The sequence below is a fragment of the Anomaloglossus baeobatrachus genome, chromosome 3 (genome assembly GCF_048569485.1).
Source record: "Anomaloglossus baeobatrachus isolate aAnoBae1 chromosome 3, aAnoBae1.hap1, whole genome shotgun sequence".
Classification (NCBI taxonomy): Eukaryota; Metazoa; Chordata; class Amphibia; order Anura; family Aromobatidae; genus Anomaloglossus; species Anomaloglossus baeobatrachus.
In genome coordinates this window covers 491,468,458-491,490,177 of record NC_134355.1, presented here as the reverse complement: position 1 = coordinate 491,490,177, position 21,720 = coordinate 491,468,458, and the positions used below count along the sequence as shown (strand labels likewise).

The 21,720-nt window shown below is 43.8% G+C and overlaps 1 protein-coding gene across 1 annotated transcript in view; it reads right to left on the bottom strand.

Annotated features, from left to right (window-relative positions):
* Positions 1-606: 606 nt before the first annotated feature.
* LOC142295460 (transient receptor potential cation channel subfamily V member 6-like) overlaps positions 607-21,720 on the bottom strand; it is a 137,485-nt gene continuing 116,371 nt past the window's right edge. The window contains exons 12-15 of the mRNA XM_075338560.1: positions 8,989-9,055; positions 7,475-7,743; positions 5,683-5,792; positions 607-897 (exon numbers count right to left, since the gene is read on the bottom strand). Of these exons, the coding sequence (XP_075194675.1) occupies positions 813-897; positions 5,683-5,792; positions 7,475-7,743; positions 8,989-9,055 (531 nt within the window). The 3' untranslated portion in view covers positions 607-812. The remainder of the gene's footprint in view (positions 898-5,682; positions 5,793-7,474; positions 7,744-8,988; positions 9,056-21,720) is intronic.

Genomic DNA, 21,720 nt, shown 5'->3' with positions numbered 1-21,720 from the left:
ACTTGCTTTACTGCCTGTTGTAAAGGACAATCCATCTCCAGCAGCAAAGACTCCAAGACAGATCATTGGGATTGTAGCCGGTCTTTGGCTCTCTGACCCTGCTGTGATCTCATTGGACCGTGACATGAGAAAATAATGAAAAAGAATGTGCCACAAAAAGGAGGATCACCATAAAAGTAAAAATGTTATTGAAAATGGTGATCCTCCTTTTTGTGGCACATTCTTTTTCCTCCTTTTCTCATGTTTAATATAATTGTGCTAGGAGTGATCCCAGAGAGAGGATTGGTGCCCTCCAATTCATTCAGTTTTGCTCATTTGACAGTGACCAGTGCAATGCATTTAGGAAGTTGGGGGATAAAATGGGCCTAAATAAGAATCTCCCACATTTAAAATGACGTCATGACTTAATACAAGAATCGGGACAGTTCCTGGATAAAACAAAAATAGACTGTGCACCAAAGTAAACTTGTTTTGGCGATGGACAAGCAAGACCATTTTTTTCCCCAGGCTTTACGTAAAAGGACAGGTACGGTATGTTTTTGAAAATGAGTCATAATTACTAATGATGTATTTTTTTTTATTTAAAAGAGAAATTCTGTTTGTCAATTTATAGTAGTGCCATGTCTGACCCCACAAAACACCCAGAGGTGCCCGAAAGCTTCATTCGAAAGTATGTTATTTACATGAATTTATTCCTGCTTTTACAATATTTACATTTAAATATATTCTTTTTGAGCCTTCCTAGAACCTTGTATATACATTTTATCTTAACAAATTTCCACTTCTATAACCTGAGACGAAAATCCTCTTATTTAAATGAGAATGTGTTTTGGATGTTGCTGCGAATCATTGTGTTTATTCCTCTCTGATGAGAACATCTCATTCTTCTCCTCAATTCTGGGGAAAAAAAGAAAAAGAATTGTATTTTTACTATATCACCATGGAGAATACCAGTGAATGGAAATACTTCGGTGTTTTAACCCCCTGATGCTTACAACCTTTACACACTCATTGCCGTGCCCCGTCACACACAGAGATAAATCTTTGGCAGATCTGTGGTTGCAGTGAAATCATGGACATATTGTTCCATTTGTACACAGCCACAAACCTGGCACTGATTGTCCACAATTTCACTGCAACCACAGATCTGCCGCAGATTTATCTCTGTGTGTGACAGGGCCAAGGGAGCAGCTTGGCTGACACATGAGCATGGTGAGAAGCAGTATGGGGACAACTTCAGGCTTGGTCTGATTACTGACCGGTTTAACTTTGTCATAGAAGCAGGCAATGTCACTTCATGTGCTGATGTAGAGCCGTTGTTGCCAGTCTATAAGAGCTGGGATTTCAAAAGCTAATTTTCCTCTTGCAGAGCAATTGTGTGGTGGCAATGTGCGAAAAACTTTCACATATGAAAAACCTACATGTATGACTCACAACTAATACGGTCAGACCTTTCAGGTGGCATTATCTGATCTATAGCTGGAAGCAGAAAAAGCAGATTTGGCTCCAGTGAATTTTTTTGATGCATATTGTCTGCTCTGTATTACTAATGCCAACAACTATCTCCTTTGATAACCTCACCTCCCTATCTGGTTCCCAGATTTTGTCCACTACAGAATAATCATAATCTGATTTGTGCCTTCATGACTGCAATGGCCATTGCTCCTTGAAACCCTTAGGCTATGTGCCCACGCTGCGGAAAATGTGCGGCTTTTGCCGCGGATTTTCCAGAAATCTGCAGCACAGCTACTCCCCAGCCATTTCTATGGCATTTGGGAAATGCTGTGCCTACGCTGCGGATTTTTCCGCAGCGGAAATCGGATTTCCGTGCGGAAAAATCTGCAGCATGTCAATTATTGTTGCGGATTTCTCCGCAGGGTCCCATATACTTACCTGCCTCACCGGAGTCCCTTTCTCCGTCCAGTGTACAGGAGCGCGGTGAATCCAGGTCAGGAAGGAAGAGGTGGGCAGAGCCTGCACGAGCTCCGGTCATGTGACAGCCGGAGATAGTTCAGGCCCGCCCACCTTCTTCTGCAGACCCTGAGAGAGTGACCCGGCTGCCGGAAAGCGAGGTGCTGCATGATGGAGGTAAGTATGAACTCCCCCGATCACTGCAGCACTTGTTCTGCATTGAGGATGCAGTGCCGAAGCCATGGTACTGTATCCTCAATACAGAATGCCCGCACCATATCCTCACGACATTCCGCAGCATGGAAACAGACAAAAGTTGTGGTGCTGTTTCCTGGGAGCTCCTGCGGAATGTCTTGCGGATATATCCGCAGGACACTGTCCCCGTGGGCACATAGCCTTAATGTATTATCTCCCTGATATTTGCCTCGGCTGAAAGTGTTATTACTACTGAAAGTGTCTGTCACATTGGGACGTAGGGCCTACATCACAAGTTTACTTACAATGGTGTTCCCCATCACCACCATCAACATGTCTTAAGAAAATAAAAGCTGATTGTTCATCTCTTCAAAAAAATACTGGAAGTACAGTACAGACCAAAAGTTTGGACACCTCTTCTCATCTCTAGAACAACTGTTAAGAGGAGACTTTGTGCAGCAGGCCTTCATGGTAAAATAGCTGCTAGGAAACCACTGCTAAGGACAGGCAACAAGCAGAAGAGACTTGTTTGGGTTAAAGAACACAAGGAATGGACATTAGACCAGTGGAAATCTATGCTTTGGTCTGATGAGTCCAAATTTGAGATCTTTGGATCCAAAGACCGTGTCTTTGTAGAAAAGGTGAACAGATGGACTCTACATAGCTGGTCCCCACCGTGAAGCATGGAGGAGGAGGTGTGATGGTGTAGGGGTGCTTTGCTGATGACACTGTTAGGGATGTATTCAAAATTGAAGGCATACAGAACCAGCATGCCTACCACAGCATCTTGCAGCGGCGTGCTATTCCATCCAGTTTGCGTTTAGTTGAACCATTTATTTTTCAATAGGACAATGACCCCAAACACATCTCCAGGCTTTGTAAGGGCTATTTGTCTAAGAAGGAGAGTGATGGGGTGCTACGCCAGATGACCTGGTCTCCACAGTCACCAGACCTGAACCCAATCGAGATGGTTTGGGGTGAGCTGGACCGCAGAGTGAAGGCAAAAGGGCCAACAAGTGCTAAGCATCTCTGTGAACTCCTTCAAGACTGTTGGAAATCCATTTCCGGTGACCTCTTGAAGCTCATGAAGAGAATGCCAAGAGTGTGCAAAGTAGTAATGAAAGCAAAAGTTGGCTACTTTGAAGAACCTAGAATATAAGACATATGTTCAGTTGTTTCACACTTTAAGTATTTCATTCCACATGTTTTAATTCATAGTTTTGATGCCTTCAATGTGAATCTACAATTTTCAGAGTCCTGAAAATAAAGAACTCTTTGAATGAGAAGGTGTGTCCAAACGTTTGGTCTGTACTGTAGGTTTTCTGGTCTAGTATGTTCCTTAGCACCCAAGGTGCGTTGGGTGAGAGGACTATGAGCTAGAACAGAACAGGTGGCATTGACAGATTGGAAATTTTGAAATGTACAACATTAAGCTTTATTGCTACAGTGGAGATGGACTGAGCAGAACACTCACTGCAGTTGATTTCACTGTCAGAGGCTACATCATCCTGTTGTGATTGAGATGATTGAATATATACTCTGTTAGGCCGCATTCACACATCACTGATTCTGGTATATATGTTGCTGTATTTATACATACTGGAATCATGGACATATGCAGACCCATTAAAATCAATGGGTTTGCACACACAGTGATTTCTCTCTGACTTTGTTTCCGTGCAGCGCACACGCGTGTCTGTGTGTTCTGCACAGAGACATCTTCGTTTTTCTCTGGCATCACTGATGTCACATGGACCATACAGTGGTGTGATCCATGGGACACGAACCAGAGAAAACACTTCTCTTTGAAATAAAATCAGTTTTATACTCACCTGGGTCCAGTGATGCTGTCTCCGGCCGCTGCTGTCTCCTGCTTCCAGGCCAGCTAATTATGCTCATGAATATTCACTGCACCATGACCCAGAAGTAACAGCAGAGGAGAGACAGCAGAACCAGAGACATCAGCAGCACCAGGGACAGGTGAGTACAGGAGTGCCTGATCTTTGTGGCCTATCATGGATAGCACACAGAGAACAAATCTGCCAAAATCACGGCACACGGAGGGCCAAATATATCTTTAACACGTCAGTGAAAAGCGTTTGTGTTTTTGACTGATGTGTGAAAGAGGCCTTATTCCCTTCACTTCTTCACCACTAATATGCTAGCCAGGGATAAATGAGGCTAACTGTGCCTCGTGTTTGGTATTACTACTGCAGAGATATTTGCCAGCAATGCCAGTGGTGCTGATGCTAGTGAGTAACATTCTTACGTTAGATACCCTAACACCTTTTGTTGCTCATGCCACATTTGGGTTCAGCATACATTCTGTAGTAATAAACTCAGATTAAACCGCATTTTCTCCACTCGTGTGTCCTGGAATTCTCCCTCACGGATGGGCCTTCACAGCAGTGCAGAACAAACATTTTTCGGTCCGATTTCCAGTGTGTGACACAACGTTTTTTGTTTTTGTTTTGTTTTTTTTGCTGATCCTTGCTAATCAAATCACAGAGTGTTTTTGAATTTGTCGAATAATGCCTTTCAAAAAATTCAACTCCTTCGATCCTGTGCAGATTGATCTACTCATCTCTGCTCCATACAATATATAATTCCCCCTTTTTCAGCTTTAGGATTGCATATTTATGTGCAATTTACAACTTGTTAAGACTTTGCTTACACTAAAAATGGTTCAAATTGTCTCTCCAGGAAAGGAGACAAACTCTGCTACTTCCAATAGGTGGCGCTAATCTTAAAAATCAAAAGTGGCCTTTTAACAAGCCTTTTCATGTAACCTAGGATATATGCCAGATCAGAATCCTAATTTGCAGACAAGGTGTTTCGGGGGGATTGACCCTCGTCAGTGCAAAGTGTGGGTAACTGATCTGGCTTATGAAAAGCTATGTGGGGAGCACGGGGGAAGACTATTCTCCTTACGTAGACCTGACACTCCAGTCTGGCTGTCAGTGGTGAGGGGACTTATAGATGCAATGCCCCTCTGGGAATTATTCAAATTGTCTCTCCAGGAAAGAAGACCAACTCTAGCGCCACCTATTGGAAGTAGCAATCATAAAAGTTAAAAGTGGCCTTTTAACAAGCCTTTTCATATGGTGTAATCTTTTTCATTAGTGTGGCCGACTGTCTCCTGCAACTCTTATCAGGTGGTGGTCAACTAGCTTATAGTTACTAAGGCATTTCAGTCGCATTAATTTAAAGAACTCGATCTGGTGGCAGAAACGTTTTTCTTCACATCACAATGTGGTACACAAAATATCACGAGACCTTTTTTTTTTCTCTCGAAGTATAAAGATGTATATAGAAAATGATAGAGGTTCCACTTTTTAGCTCATGAATTGGTGTAGAGTTAAGAACCCAACATTTTCTGCTTCAGCCATTGCAGATTATCCCTTCAGGAGTTATAGAAATGAATCCTAGTGTTTTTGGGTTTTTTTTTTTTTTTGTTTTTTTTTAAATTTCAAAAATGTAGCTTTGTAAATACCCCATATAAGAAGTCATCTTTAGCAAATTAGTATTATTATTTGGTGTTGCTTCCTTTGCCTTCAGGAAGGTCCATTTATTTACCTGAAATACCATTTCCCAGGCTCTAGTCCAATTATGTCTCCAGGTATCCCACTTCTTGGCCATAGACGGCTAGGAATTATCCTTTCCAGCATGACTGTAGTAGCTGCAACCTAAGGATACATTTAATTATACTGTTACTATGCATGTTGAAACTGTCATTTTATTGATGGTGTTATATATTTTTTTTTATTATTTTTTTTTGGTGGCAAAATAAATTTTGTTACATTTTGTCACATTTTTTTTTCCTTTTCATTAATGAATTCCTATGAAGAAGCTGATGGGAAAAACGCCAAAAAAACCCATACCCAGAGCATTCTGTATGCCAATTCTACCCATACCCAATTCTGCCCATACCCAATGCATTCTTCCAATACCCTCCATGTTCAGGGTACTTTATAGGCAGAACATTGTCCCTGTGAATTTAACCACCTAATGACTGATTTCAATTTTTATTTTTTTTTTCTTAAATCTGGTTAGTTCCGCCAATCCCAAATATCTGCGGGTTTGCCCATCACTATTCCTGACATTGCTAAGTGCCGGAGGACTTTGGCATGCACACAGCGCATATGTCTGCACTTATTGGAACAGGAAGAGTACAAGAGGGGGCTGGTGGAAGACTTCTCTGGTACCGAGGTACCTTGGGGGGCTTTGAGACACTTTTTTTTTTATTTTTTACAGTAGATGTCACTTTTTTTCAACTTTATTGCTGTTATTTCTTGAATAACAGTAATGACATGAATGAGGACTGTAAAAACCAGCACCAATCGTGTTCTTCAGGATCTGATACCCCTGGTAGCTGAAACCTCTGAGGTTTTCCGATGCTGGGGGGCACTAATCGCTTTATACTTAGTGTCATTAAAAAGCGACACTGAGGAATAAATACCCTTATCTTCCGCCGATAAAAGGCATATCGGCAGTCGTTAAGGGGTCAAAGGAGTTTTCTGAGCTCATGAGAAATTTATGCTTTCACTGACTGACTGCAGATGACCAAATTGTGAACGTGTGCAATATGCACACTTTCAGGATTCCCCTCTAACTCCAGCGTCCTCCTTCCACAAGTATGTGATTTACATACTTTTGTTCATGTGCCGAGTAGTTTCTCATCCATTTCTCTAAATCTTTTTTTAGCCTTTTATAAAAATTTTATCAGTAATATACATTTTAGTGGAATGATTGTAAATAAATTTTTATTTTTTATGTAAATGAAGGCACTTCAGTACACATATTGTGTGGCCTTTGCATCGTTATGCCTTCTCATTGGCATAACCAGCACTGTGCCTGATACTGATTGACAGACTTCGCTTGCCAAAAGGGAGTGCTGACTAAACTTAAATCCCTGTTTCTGCATGTGCGCACTGACACTTGAGAAGCCCAGCGGAGCACACGGTGTTAGCGTGGTTTCCGGTGTTCTCTGATCACTAGCACTTGCCTGTCGCCACCTGTAAGTGTAGCAAGTGAAAAGCTTCATGGAGGTGCCAGTGATCAGGATGCCCCTGCTGGGTTAATGTCCACCTTGACATTATGTGTGCACCGCTTGGCTCCTCCAGTGTAGGTGTCAGTGTGCATTTAATTTTAGGTAGCACTCGCTCTTGTCAAGCGTGAACTTTTAAACCGGAACAGTGCTGGATATGCAAGTTGAATGGCATAATGCTTAAGTAGCTGAATTTGTATTTTGGAGGTGACCGACTCCCCTATAGATCAATTGATAATGTCTGCTATAACAAGGATGATGTCCATACACTTAAATGTATTCTTATAATTCTTAACTCCCTTTAATCACCTTAACTCTTACCTGAGCATGCCATAATGTAGTGCGTTCACTACTGACACGAAAATGGGTGTCTGTCATCAATGCAATTAATAGATTCAGAAGTAGAACAAAGGCAAAGAACATGTAGACCATGTAAAGAACGTGGATGATCTTTGGAATAGGAACGTTGTGTGGCACTGGTAAGTCATTTAGACCCATCATTAATTGGAATACGGTAGAGAGAGTAACAGGAAAGTCTCTGAAGTGTGTAAATATGGTAGCATTCATGGTCTGAAAGTGGACATGGAGAGCTGGAGAAAAATAAAAATAATGTTATTACACTTATGTAAAGAGGACTGCTGGCAATCCTGTTTTATGCTATGCCAATTAGCGGTGGCCAACCCTCAACCTGGGCATAATAGATTTCAGCTATTTTTAAAGCAGAGATGTCAAACTCAGAGGGCCAAAGTTAAAAACTTGGACAAAATCGTGGGCCAACCTAATCACAGGTCCCACATAATCCTCGCATAGTCCTCCATATCATGGAATCATGGACCACACATAGTCAACCATACAGATTAATAAGCCCAAAATAGTTCTCTATACACAATAATATGCCCCAAATAGGTCTCCGTACAGATTAATGAGCCCCAAATAGTCCTCCATAAGGAATAATGGGCTCCACATAGTCCTCTATGCAGAATAATGGGCCCCACATAGTCCTCCTTACAGAATAATGGGCCCCACATCGTCCTCCCTACATAATAGACCCCACATCATCCTCTCTACATAATAATGGGCCCCACATCATCCTCATACAGAATAATGGGCCCCACATAGTCCTCCATAAAGAATAATGGGCCCCATATAGTCTGCCATAAAGAATAATGGGCCCAACATAACCCTCCATATGGAATCCTGTACCCACATAACCCTCCGTACAGAATCATGTATCCCCTATAACCCTTTATACAGAATAATGTACCTCACATAGCTCTCCATACAGAATAATGTGCCACACATAGTCCCCCATACAGAATAATGTACCCCACATAGTTCTCCATACAGAATAATGAGCCTCACATTATCCTCCATACAGAATAATAGGCGCCACATAGCCCTCCATACAGAATAATGGGCCCCACATAGCCCTCCATACAGAATAAGGGGCCCCACATAGCCCTCCATACAGAATAATGGGCCCCACATAGTCCTTCATACAGAATAATGGGCCCCACGTAGTCCTTCATACAGAATACTGTACCCCACATAGTCCTCCAAACAGAATAATGTACCCCACATAGTCTTCCATACAGAATAGTGGGCGCCACATAGTTCTGCTTACAGAATAATGGGCCCCACATAGTCTTCCATACAGAATTGTGGGAGCCTTGCATCACGGGCCAAATAAAATTAGTCTGCGGGCCAAAGTTTGAGATGTCTTTTAGAGAAATGGCAACCTCACATGCACATTCACTGAACATAGAAAGAAATTCAGTTGTTTCACACCTAAATTTACATTGGAATATAGTAGGTTATAGAAGTATAGGTAATACCTGCAGCAAAGCCAGTAAGGACCGTGAACAGGATAACGCAGAATCGTAAAAGGTCATTTATGATCATCTACAACGAAATTGCTTTAAGTTACTACACAATATACAAAAGTAATGAAAAACTTTCATGGTTACATAATTATTTAATAGCACTGATATGTTTAGAGCTAGGTTAGGTTAGGTTACATTTACCAAAGATGTTATTGGAATTATCATTTGGCTGAATTTATTCTAACTTTAATGGTATAATTTGTGAACAGTCAGATCATTGGCCTGGACGGACCTGTATAACATGATTTTGCTACTTTATTGGAAGAAAGTGACCTCTTCAAACACGTGAATAACAGTAAGGCTATGTGCACACTAGAAAAAGGATTTTTCTTAAGAAATTTCTTAAGAAAATTTCTTGAGAGTGAAGGATTAGCTCACCTGCGTTAAAAAACGCACCAAAAACGCACCTGCGTTTTTACCGCAATTTGGTGGTTTTCGGCGCGTTTTTGGTGCGTTTTTACCGCTGGTTGCTCCCTGCGTTATTGTGCCATTATCTATGGTAACTAACGCAGTTAGCTGCAAAAAAGAAGTGACATGCTCATTCTTTTTCTTAAGAAAATTCTTTCAGTAGATTTTCTTAAGAAAAAAACACAGGAAAAAAACACAGTGTGCGCACAGCTAATTTTTTTTGCCATAGGTTTGGCTGGGGAATGTCTGCAGAAAGGTTACAAGAATTTCTGAAGAAATTTCTGCAGCAAAAACGCACCAAAAACGCAGGTAAAAAACGCAGTGTGTGAACACAGCCAATCCGCTTTACAGTTTGTATTACTTTTTGCTTTAAATTTTTATTTTTACAACTTGGCCCTAAACAAATATAAGATTTTAACTTTAAAGAATGTGTTTTGTTTTTGATACACTTATCTGTGGAATGAAACATGATGAAATAATAAAAGAAAGTGTACTGAGTAGCTAAAGGTAGGTAATGAAAATCCAGCAACTGCGTCCAGTAAAATAAAAACTTCGACTATTTTACTGGACGCAGTTGCTGGATTTTCATTACCTAACTACATGCTGTGGATTCGACTTCCATCCATGCACCGTCTCAGGATCACATCTTTATATTGGGGGTGAACTGGACTTTTTTGTTTGTTTACTTATAGTAGCTAAAGAATAGCTGTATTTTCAAGTAACTTTTCAGAATGTGTACATGACAAATAACACTAGATTAGCCTGCTCTATGACTTATTTTCTGCAATTTCACCAGCATTACCCCCTGCATGCTCTATCTTTAATTTAGGCCGGTTTCAGACGTCCGTTTTTAATCAGGTACCAGTCACATGTATGGTTATGGTCACACGTGTGGCATCCGTGTTTGCATACGTGTGACAGGTATCTGAGAAAACACGGGTCTGTGAAATAAAAAGATTTTTCATATTTACCTGTGTTCTCCGGCTCTGCTGCCTCCTGCTCCTGACTGCCGCTCATTATATTCATCGATTATTCACCGCACTCAGGACCTTGAAGCCGGAGCTGCGCGGGGACAGCCCCGGGTACAGCACCGATGAGGACAGCACCGCGGGGACAGGTGAGTATTCTGCAAGCACAGTGACATCCAGGAGGTCATTGAAGTTCCCAATGAACTTTGATGACATCCTGATGACCCGCGCTACAGCTTCACGGGTTCATCAGAGTTCATTGTGAACTGTGATTAGTCCTCGATGTTCCCTCGATGTTCCGGCTTCCAGGTTCTCGCTACAGCCACACACACACACACACGTGTATACATTGAGCACATATACACACATATGTATACAAACATAGCAGACACACATGGATAATAAACCGAGCACATACACAGACATAGCGCACATGCATGTATACACTGAACACACACACTCTGCTGTGTACTCACCCAGCGATGCGGTCCCCAGCCCATGGCACTGTGGCTAACCTCCTTAGATGTGGAAGGAAAAGAAAAATTGACGAGAGTTTTCAACACAAGATTGTGCGGATGGTGGATAAAGAACCTTGACTAACATCCAAACAAGTTCAAGCTGCCCTGCAGTCCGAGGGTACAACAGTGTCAACCCGTACTATCTGTCGGCGTCTGAATGAAAAGGCACTGTATGGTAGGATACCCAGGAAGACCCTACTTCTTACCCCGAGACATAAAAAAGCCAGGCTGGAGTTTGCCAAAACTTACCTGAGAAAGCCTAAAATGTTTTGGAAGAATGTTCTCTGGTCATATGAGACAAAAGTAGAGCTTTTTAGGAAAAGCCATCAACATAGAGTTTACAGGAAAGAAAAGAGGCATTCAAAGAAAAGAACACGGTCCCTACAGTCAAACATGGCGGAGGTTCCCTGATGTTTTGGGGTTGCTTTGCTGCCTCTGGCACTGGATTGGTTGACCGTGTGCATGGCATTATGAAGTCTGAAGACTACCAACACATTTTGCAGCATAATGTAGGGCCCAGTGTGAGAAAGCTGGGTCTTCCTCGGAGGTCATGGGTCTTCCAGCAGGACAATGACCCAAAACACACTTGAAAAAGCACTAGAAAATGGTTTGATAGAAAGCACTGGAGACTACTAAAGTGGCCAGCAATGAGTCCAGACCTGAATCCCATAGAACACCTGTGGAGAGATCTCAAAATGGCAGTTTGGAGAAGGCACCTGTTACGGTTGCTGCGAGCACTGGAGACTATGTCCAGATTTCTTGCTACTGCACATGTGCGAGCGCTGGAGACTAAGTCCAGATTTCTTGCTACTGCACATGTGCGAGCGCTGGAGACTAAGTCCAGATTTCTTGCTACTGCACATGTGCGAGCGCCGGAGACTAAGTCCAATCTTGGAGCCATTGCACATGTGCGGGTGACATCATCGCTGACACGAGGTCACATGTCTCTGACACCTTCTATGCCGATTGGTTGCTGGTCATGTGCTTGTGACGTCTTGCTCGGTGATAGGCCAGCATGACGTCACTCCTGTCGTTCTGGAAGCGGATTGGCTCTGGTGTCCTCCATCTTGGATGAGGCACAGAGTCTATATAAGACCCTGACACACGCCGCATGGTGCTCAGTCCTCTTGGTTCATGCATATGAGTAGACGCTCTGTGCGCGTTCCTCTAGGCATTCCTCTGTCTATGCTAGGTGAGCGCTACCGGCAGGGTAGCGTTCTTATACCTTACAGCTTCGGCTGCTGTCCGTATCCTTACCTCTTAGGGGAGCGGACATAGGCAGGTGCCTGAGGCACATGGTCTGGCTGGGCCTTGTGATTATACTCGTAGGTGGACGTTGCCGCTAGGGTAACGTTCCTTATACTGCGTCTGGCAGTTGTTCGTATCCTCGCACACTAGGGGAGCGAACAGAGGTAGGAGCTTTGTGCGGCTTACGCTGCTGTTCGTCTCTTTTGCACCACTAGAAGAGCGGACCTAGGCAGGTGCCATATCTAGTGGTTCGTGTCCTCGCACACTAGTGGAGCGAACGCAGGTAGGAGCTTTGTGCGGCTTACGCTGCTGTTCGTCTCTTTTGCACCACTAGAAGAGCGGACCTAGGTAGGTGCCATTTCGCACACATTGCCTTTGTCTCTGTGATTATTAACAGAGATCATTCCACACACCCTCCAAGTAAGGGAGGAATTGCTTTACTTTCTTATTATATCCTTCTGTGAGTTAACAGAGGTATTGCACTCTGCCATAGTCTGCAGCAAAGTCTTTGCACGGTGGACCCTGACTGTCTGATACTCCTTTCGGTTATTATCAGACAGCCCCCCGTAACAGCACCCTTCAAATCTCAGGGACCTGGAGCAGTTTGCCAAAGAAGAATGGTCTAATATTCCAGCAGAGCATTGTAAGAAACTCATTGATGGTTACCGGAACCAGTTGTTCGCAGTTATTTTGGCTAAAGGTTGTGCAACCAAATATTAGGCTAAGGGTGCCAATACTTTTGTCTGGCCCATTTTTGGAGTTTTGTGTAAAATTATCAATGATTTGATTTTTGTTTCATTCTCTTTTGTGTTTTTTCATTGCAAGCAAAATAAATGAAGATAATAATACCAAAGAATTTGTGATTGCAATCATTTTCAAGAAGAAACTGAGTATTATCTGACAGAATTGCAGGGGTGCCAATACTTTTGGCCAGCACTGTACACTGTGAGCTAGAGCAAGAGACTAGCTTTAGTAATCTGTCCCATACATCACACAGCACAAAGAGAATTTCCGCTTTTCGTTCATTTTTTAGCATTCAAAGATAAGCTGCAACAACATGGTCTCCTTATACAGCCATGGTGAGATGTCTGGACAGAAATAGGTTCTGGAGTGAAGGTAAATGACTGGTTAGAAAGTTCATCTTGATCCTTCTATTTCTCCCTCAGCCTGTTTCCTTTCCCTGCTCCTCTACTTTACCTTCTCCCTCCTTTCTTCATAGAGAATATTGGGCTGTATTAGGATATGTTCACACAGGGCTTTTTTGTTAAGTTTTTTAGCTGCAGGTTTGCCTTGGTTTTATGCTCATCCATGCTAATAAAAATCAGCTTTTTCCAGTACCAGCCAAGTCTATGAGATTTCTGAAATCTAATGCGCACACACAAACACCTGCAGATTTTTTCCTGACTTTTGTCAAATACCTGCGTTTTTGCAGCAGATTTCAAAGAATCAGCATGTCAATACTTTACAGCATTTTTGCAACGTTTTTTCATTGATTCAACCCATTTTGTAAACAAAACGCACCAAAAACGCCACTGAATAACACACCAAAATTGCAGATGACTCAAAGGAGATTTCCTGCCACAAGATCAGGTTTTGGTCAGGAAAAAAACTAACCAAAAAAGCCCTGTGTGAACATAGCTTTACATGTATGATATTGCAATCTTTCTTGTCTAAATAAGATTGAAAAAACCCAGCTAAAATCTAAGTGTATGACAAGTTAATGGCGGAGAGGAAGAACTGTCCGGTAAGATTTCTCAGAGTATCTCCCCATCCTCTGAAATTCTGTGCCCCAACACATCCTACTATCTACTACATTTGGAACTTGAAAACACATCTCTTCAGAAAAGCTTACAGTCTGCAATTATCCCACTGCTGCTTCACCACTACCAAAACTGCTGAATCAACCATACACACACCTTCTGTCTCCTTCCCCATTACCCTCAGAATGTAAGCCCGCAAGGGCAGGGATCTCTCCCTTCTGTACAAGTCTCTCACTATCCGTTTGATTACTATTTATATTTGTGATCTGCATGTCCCACCTTCTCATGTACAGCACAATGGACTTAATGGTAGCTTTTTCTGATGAGACATATTGCAGTGTGTTATATATTATATATATATAATATGTATATGTGTGTGTGTGTGTGTGTGTGTGTGTGTGTGTGTGTGTATATATATATATATATATATATATATATATATATATATATATATATATATATATATATATATATATATATATATATATATATATATATATATATATATATATATATAATGACACCCTGGCCTATCAGGTCGTCACAGGACATTGCAATCTGCCCTTCTGCATGGTGTCCATCTCCTCCTTCCTTGGTTACGGGTCCCTGGCTTGTTTTAGCAACACCAAAGGCTGTTCAAAAATCCTAGAAACAATCTGCACCACACCCACCAGACACACCAATGGGTAACCTGAAGGGAATAGGGCCGCCCACTTGGGGGGTTGGTTAGAGTGTCAGGAGTACTCAGTTGTGTGGTAACTCTCATGAGGAGAGGTCACAAGTTAGTTGGAGGAGGTTAGGAGCTGGGCTCCTCAGTTACTAGGTGGCAGACGTTGGTCTGGGCATGGTAGGAGCTGGAACACTGGTCGCAGGGGATTGTGTCAAGGGGCACGGAACTGCCGAGCAGGGCAGCCGGCGGCCTTGAGCCATCTCCGGGCAGGGGCCAGGGCATGGTGGGGTACGTGGACCCTAGGCCAGTAAGTAGCTTCCAGCGTCCTGGTAATTTACCCGATGAAAGCGAAGACTTCATGATTTGTCCTCAACCCGCTCCAAAATTGGAGTACTAATGCAACGAGGGGGACAGGACTTTCCCAATACACAGAGCGAGGCGGTACACCTCGAAACTTCTGGCGTCACGAACAGGATATGAGCAGGACTCACCTGGGTGACGTGCGCCTTGAAACCGAAAACTGCAAGTCAAAATTCCTCTTCCCGCTGATTCCGCCATCTTTTCTCGCCAAAACGCCGTCTTCCCCGAGAAAGCACGCGAAGTCTAAGCCCCGCCCTTCGTCTTACTTGTGAGGCCGGAACTGAAAGTCCCCAGAGGACCACAGCGCGCGAAAGAGTGATGAGTGAAAACCGAGGGGGCGTGCCAGAATGTAACAGCAGCGGAAATTAAGCAGGGACGACGGGACTCTGCGATAACGTTCCTGGACAACGCAGAGGCAAGAAGGCGAGCAGAGCTGGTCACCGGAACGTGCTGTTCCTGGGACCGTGACTTGGATAGAGGAAAAGATGGAACAACTGTGCAGGATAATGCGGATGCAGTTCCTCTTCATACTAAACACTGGAGGGAAGAGATGAGGAGCTTGGCGATGGCAGTACGAGCCCGTGAGATGGAAGTCCCACGAGATTAGAGGGTTAGCGGTTACCCAGTCCCTGTCGATTACCCTAATCCGGCCACTGTGGCTGAGGGATCCGGACCGCCCCCGCTCGCAGCAAGCATTCCACCATCACCTACCCCGTCCTCGGCTGACGCCGAGCTGCCCACACCAATTCTGGCAGTGGAACTCACAGTGCTAGTGTATGAGTCTCCAGCTACAGAAACCCCGGTCTCAACCATCATCCTGGTCATGACAGTGGTCGTCCAGACCCCAGCTAGACCAGACCTGGCCGTATCACTGGGCCTGTCCTCTGAGGCGGAGCACCCGGACCCTGCAACCCCGGCTGTGGAGCAGTCGGTCTCTTTCCCTACAGCTGCGAAAGCAGAGCCTGGAGACCTGCTCGTTCTGCCACCCTAACGGCATCCCGAAGGCTTTTGTGGCCGAAGGATTCCACATCAAGCCAGAGCCAGTTAGGTAGCTGAGGCCGGACGCTGATGCCCCCTGCTGGGAATGACACCAGCGACAACTGACACCAGCAGTGACAACTCCAGACCAACAGCAGTGGGAGATTGTTGCCCGTACAAAAAGAGAGAAGAATTTAAGGAAGGCCACGTTCTGCGTGCGAGGGCCACAGAGAAGGGGCCTCGTACGACGCTTTGACCCTAAGAAGGGGTGGGGTTTCCTCTGGGAAGCAAGTCTCCCCGATGAAGTCTTCATAGCTCGCAGGGATATCGAGCAGCATCTCCCAAAGGATCACCCGGGCCGAAATCTGTAGCGAGGGGAGGTGGTCACTTATACACCGCACTAGAGTGAGCAGGGCTGGTATGCCCTTGATGTGAAATGGCTCGCTATGGTGAATGAGCAAATTATGCCAGCTGCCGCAGTCAACTACCAGCCTCCCAGTGAGCGGTACCAGTGTTGAAAAATGTTATAATGCCAGTAGTTTTACGATGCCATAGAACTGTTAGGTATCGGTGTTTTCGGTTATTATTTTCCACAGTTTGTTTTTTCATGTAGAAATGTTAGCAAATAAATGCTTGAGTAACCAATTGCAAATGAACAAAGAAGTTACCTGATTAACAACCAGATTCCTTTACAGAGTATACACCTGGTACATGAACTCCGTTGCTTTTATATCTATAAGTAAATATGGACCATGGTCATAGGACGGGCGTGACCAACACAAACTTATATATTGTATGTAGTTGCACCTCCTGTGCCAACCAAAATCGTCTAAGACCATGCCCGGGACCTTACCTTGGTAACGGACCCACGGATAGGTTTCCAGGGGGTCAGGTTGTTTGGGTGGCGGGTTATTGGGATCCGGGACATTGGGACTGGACTGTCGCAGGAAGGGGCTGCAACAGAGCAGGTTGAGCCTCCGTTACCACAAAAAACGGTAGCGTCCCATCGTTGGGCGATGAACTCTTTAAAATTAAGTAATGTTTAAGAAAAGTGCCTGCCCTGCGAGGGATAAAAATTTCAAACGAAAAAAAGTTAACCCTTTTTTTACTTTTTCTACAGTTAAAAAAAATAAATAAATAAACCTCTGGTGTCCTGTAGTTTGGGGATGAGCTACGTTTAACCAATGGGGAGTGTGACGCCCTGGCCTATCAGGTCGTCACAGGACTTTGTGCAATCTGCCCTTCTGCATGGTGTCCATCTCCTCCTTGGTTACGGGTCCCTGGCCTTTGGTGTTGCTAAGAAGAAGCCAATCAAAAATCCTATAAACAGTCTGCACCACAACCACCAGACACACCAATGGGTAGCCTGAAGGGAATAGGGCCGCTCACTTGGGGGGTTGGTTAGGGAGGGTCAGGAGTGTCAGGAGTAGTCAGTTGTGTGGTGACTCTCGTGAGGAGAGGTCACAAGTTAGTTAAAGGAGGTTAGGAGCTGGGCTCCTCAGTTACTAGGTGGCAGACGTTGGTCTGGGCCTGGTAGGAGCTGGAACCCCGGTCGCAGGGGATCGTGTCAAGGGGCACGGAACTGCCGAGCATGGCAGCCGGCGGCCTTGAGCCATCTCCGGGCAGGGGCCAGGGCCTGGCGGGGTACGTGGACCCTAGACCGGGAAGTAGCTTCAAGCGTCCTGGTAATTTACCCAATGAGGGCGAAGACTTCATGATTTGTCCTCCACCCGCTCCAAAATTGGGGTAATATCGCAACGAGGGGGGTAGGACTTTCCCAATGCACAGTCCAGAAAATCCCAAGCGTGAACCCTGAGAGCAAGCTCACTTCGTTAGCCATACGGGTGAGCGGGACCCGACTAGTTCTATACTACAGTGGCCAAGAAGTAAAGAAAGTGCCAAGGAAAAAGTCACAGGCTAACAAGCAACAACATCGGGCACTGGATCCCATTGTGCTCCCTCCCTGCTACAGCGGTGCTAAGAATTCCGGTTTACCAGTTGTCGGTGTCAGCGTTATTGGACTGAGTGAGTACGCGGTGACACTTTCCATGACAACGGTGCTCCCCGCTCACCATCACCAAGCCCCGGGGCACTTTCCCCTACCCACGGAGGGGTTAGACACCTGGATGCCATTCCATCGCCAAGAGGCGCTCCCAACAGCAGCGGTGGTATCCCACTTTACCACACACCGTGGGTTGCGTCATGAACTCTAACCAAAAAATCCCCTGTAAATACCCCCTTTTATTTCGAGTGTCCGCACGACCCCTTCCGGGTCCGGAGACCCCTCAAGCCACCGTGGATCCGGATCCGAGCAGCAGCCCGGCTGCTGGGGCGGTACATATAATAAAAATATAAAATCTAATATATAATCTAATATATTTACAGTGCTGGCCAAAAGTATTGGCACCCCTGCAATTCTGTCAGATAATACTCAGTTTCTTCTTGAAAATGATTGCAATCACAAATTCTTTGGTATTATTATCTTCATTTATTTTGCTTGCAATGAAAAAACACAAAAGAGAATGAAACAAAAATCAAATCATTGATAATTTTACACAAAACTCCAAAAATGGGCCAGACAAAAGTATTGGCACCCTTAGCCTAATATTTGGTTGCACAACCTTTAGCCAAAATAACTGCGAACAACTGGTTCCGGTAACCATCAATGAGTTTCTTACAATGCTCTGCTGGAATATTAGACCATTCTTCTTTGGCAAACTGCTCCAGGTCCCTGAGATTTGAAGGGTGCCTTCTCCAAACTGCCATTGTGAGATCTCTCCACAGGTGTTCTATGGGATTCAGGACTGGACTCATTGCTGGCCACTTTAGTAGTCTCCAGTGCTTTCTATCAAACCATTTTCTAGTGCTTTTTCAAGTGTGTTTTGGGTCATTGTCCTGCTGGAAGACCCATGACCTCTGAGGAAGACACAGCTTTCAAACACTGGGCCCTACATTATGCTGCAAAATGTATTGGTAGTCTTCAGACTTCATAACGCCATGCACACAGTCAAGCAGTCCAGTGCCAGAGGCAGCAAAACAACCCCAAAACATCAGGGAACCTCCGCCATATTTTACTGTAGGGACCGTGTTCTTTTCTTTAAATGCCTTTTTTTTCCTGTAAACTCTATGTTGATGGCTTTTCCCTAAAAGCTCTACTTTTGTCTCATCTGACCAGAGAACATTCTTCCAAAACGTTTTAGGCTTTCTCAGGTAAGTTTTGGCAAACTCAAGCCTGGCTTTTTTATGTCTCGGGGTAAGAAGTGGGGTCTTCCTGGGTATCCTACCATACAGTCCTTTTTCATTCAGACGCCGACGGATAGTACAGGTTGACACTGTTGTACCCTCGGACTGCAGGGCAGCTTGAACTTGTTTTGGATGTTAGTCGAGGTTCTTTATCCAACAATCTTGCACAATCTTGCGTTGAAATTTCTCTCAACAATTTTTCTTTTCCTTCCACTTCTAGGGAAGTTAGCCACAGTGCCATGGGCTTTAAACTTCTTGATGACACTGCGCACCGTAGACACAGGAACTTTCAGGTCTTTGGAGATGGACTTGTAGGCTTGAGATTGCTCATGCTTCCTCACAATTTGGATTCTCAAGTTCACAGACAGTTCTTTGGTCTTCTTTCTTTTCTTCATGCTCAATGTGGTACACACAAGGACACAAGACAGAGGTTGAGTCAACTTTAATTCATGTCAACTGGCTGCAAGTGTGATTTAGTTATTGCCAACACCTGTTAGGTGCCACAGGTAAGTTACAGGTGCTGTTAATTACACAAATTAGAGAAGCATCACATGACTTTTCAAACAGTGCCAATACTTTTGTCCACCCCCTTTTTTATGTTTGGTGTGGAATTATATCCAATTTGGCTCTATGACAATTTTTTTTATTTTTTTTCATTGAAGACAAATTAAATGAAGATAATATTACCAAATAATTTGTGATTGCAATCATTTTCAAGAAGAAACTGAGTATTATCTGACGGAATTGCAGGGGTGCCAATACTTTTGGCCAGCACTGTAAAGCTCAGTGTGTGTGTGTGTGTGTGTGTGTGTGTGTGTGTGTGTGTGTGTGTGTATGTCCGCTAAAGGAATCCGCACCGTTGCATGTACAATCACGGAATTTTGCACACACTCCATGTGACTCAGGGAACGTCATAGACTATGTTTGGGCGGGAAAATTTAACCCCGTCCTTTCCAGTTACTCTACAAAAATCCTGCAGCTATTAAACTGAATGGAGCTGGGAGCTCCAGGCTATAAATAGCAACTGTCAGTAGTTGCTATAGGAACAAAATAAACTGTTAGTATACGAAGCTTATGTGTGAGGTAAAAAGATGTCGGTGGTGAGACGGATAGAGAAAGACAGAGACAGACTGGGAAAGAGACAGCGCGGGAAAGAGGCAGACCGGGAAAGAGGCAGACCGGGAAAGAGACAGCCGGACAAAAAGACAGCCGGACGAAGAGACACACTGGCAAAGAGACAGAGAGAGAGAGAGACAGACAGATACAGAGATTGAGACAGACTGATGCAAATACAGACAGAGAGAAAGAAACTGTGAGACAGACAGCGACACACAGACAGAGACTGGGAGAGAGACAGTTAGTATCCCGGGCAACGCCCGGGTACTAGAGCTAGTATATATAATATATATATAATATATATAATATATATATATACATATATATATATACATACAGTGTGTGTGTGTATGCATATATATATATATATATATATATATATAAAAACAATAAATAAAGTATCTGTACTATTTGTGCAGAGTGTATTGAAAGTTGTAGCTATTGTTCTTCGTGCCTCCACAACATTGACTGTTTATTTGGCTGCAGTGTTGATGTGCTGTTTACCACGTGAGAATTACATCCAATTACTGGCCTCAAATGTGATACACCACTGAAACAAATGGTTGACTGCAGCGGTCACACTAGTACATCATTGCTGCAACCAAGTGACTGTTCTGCAGGAGACCAGAATAGCAGTGCTGGAGAGGTAGGTGATTTTAGCCTGAGAGTATGTTTCACTGTTAGGATATCTCGGGAACCTGGGAAAACTCCTTTTAAGTTTCTGATTATTTAAGGGGAACCTGTCATGTTCTTTTTTTATATGTATTAAACCGCACCCTTTATGTGTTTTAAATTATGCAGGTATTTATCTTAAAAAAAAAAAAGACGGGTAAATGCAGCCTTTTAGGTTTCAGTCAAAAAGACGGCACTTTTGCTTGGTTCAGTCACTGTCACTCAAATTCAGGCATGATTCTTTATTTAACTTAGTCACGCCCCCCCATATTGTAATTGATTACACCACAGGTCCTTCACCACCACTTCTCTGCTGAGCTTTGCCCATTATGGTCACTTGGTCACAACATCACCACAGGTCCGTCAGCTCCACTTCTTCAATGCTGAGCCTCGGAGCTAAGCAGAGGAGAAGTAGTGGTGAAGGACTGTGGTGGTGAAGGACCTGTGGGGGTGCTATAACTATGTGACCGTAATGGGCGAGCTCAGCAAAGGAGAAGTGGTAGCGAGGTGTGACAAAGTTAAAAAAAAATCATGCTAGAACTTGAGTGACAGTGACTGAACCCACTAAAAGCGCTGACTGAAACCTAAAGTATGTACTGCATTCACCTAAGCATAAAAATACTTTTTTTAAGATAAATTCATGGAATATTTTCTTAAACCATGCTAGTGATTCACATTACATCATCTAAAACACATTAGGGGCGGTTTAATATAAAAAATTAACATGACCAGTTCCCTTTTTA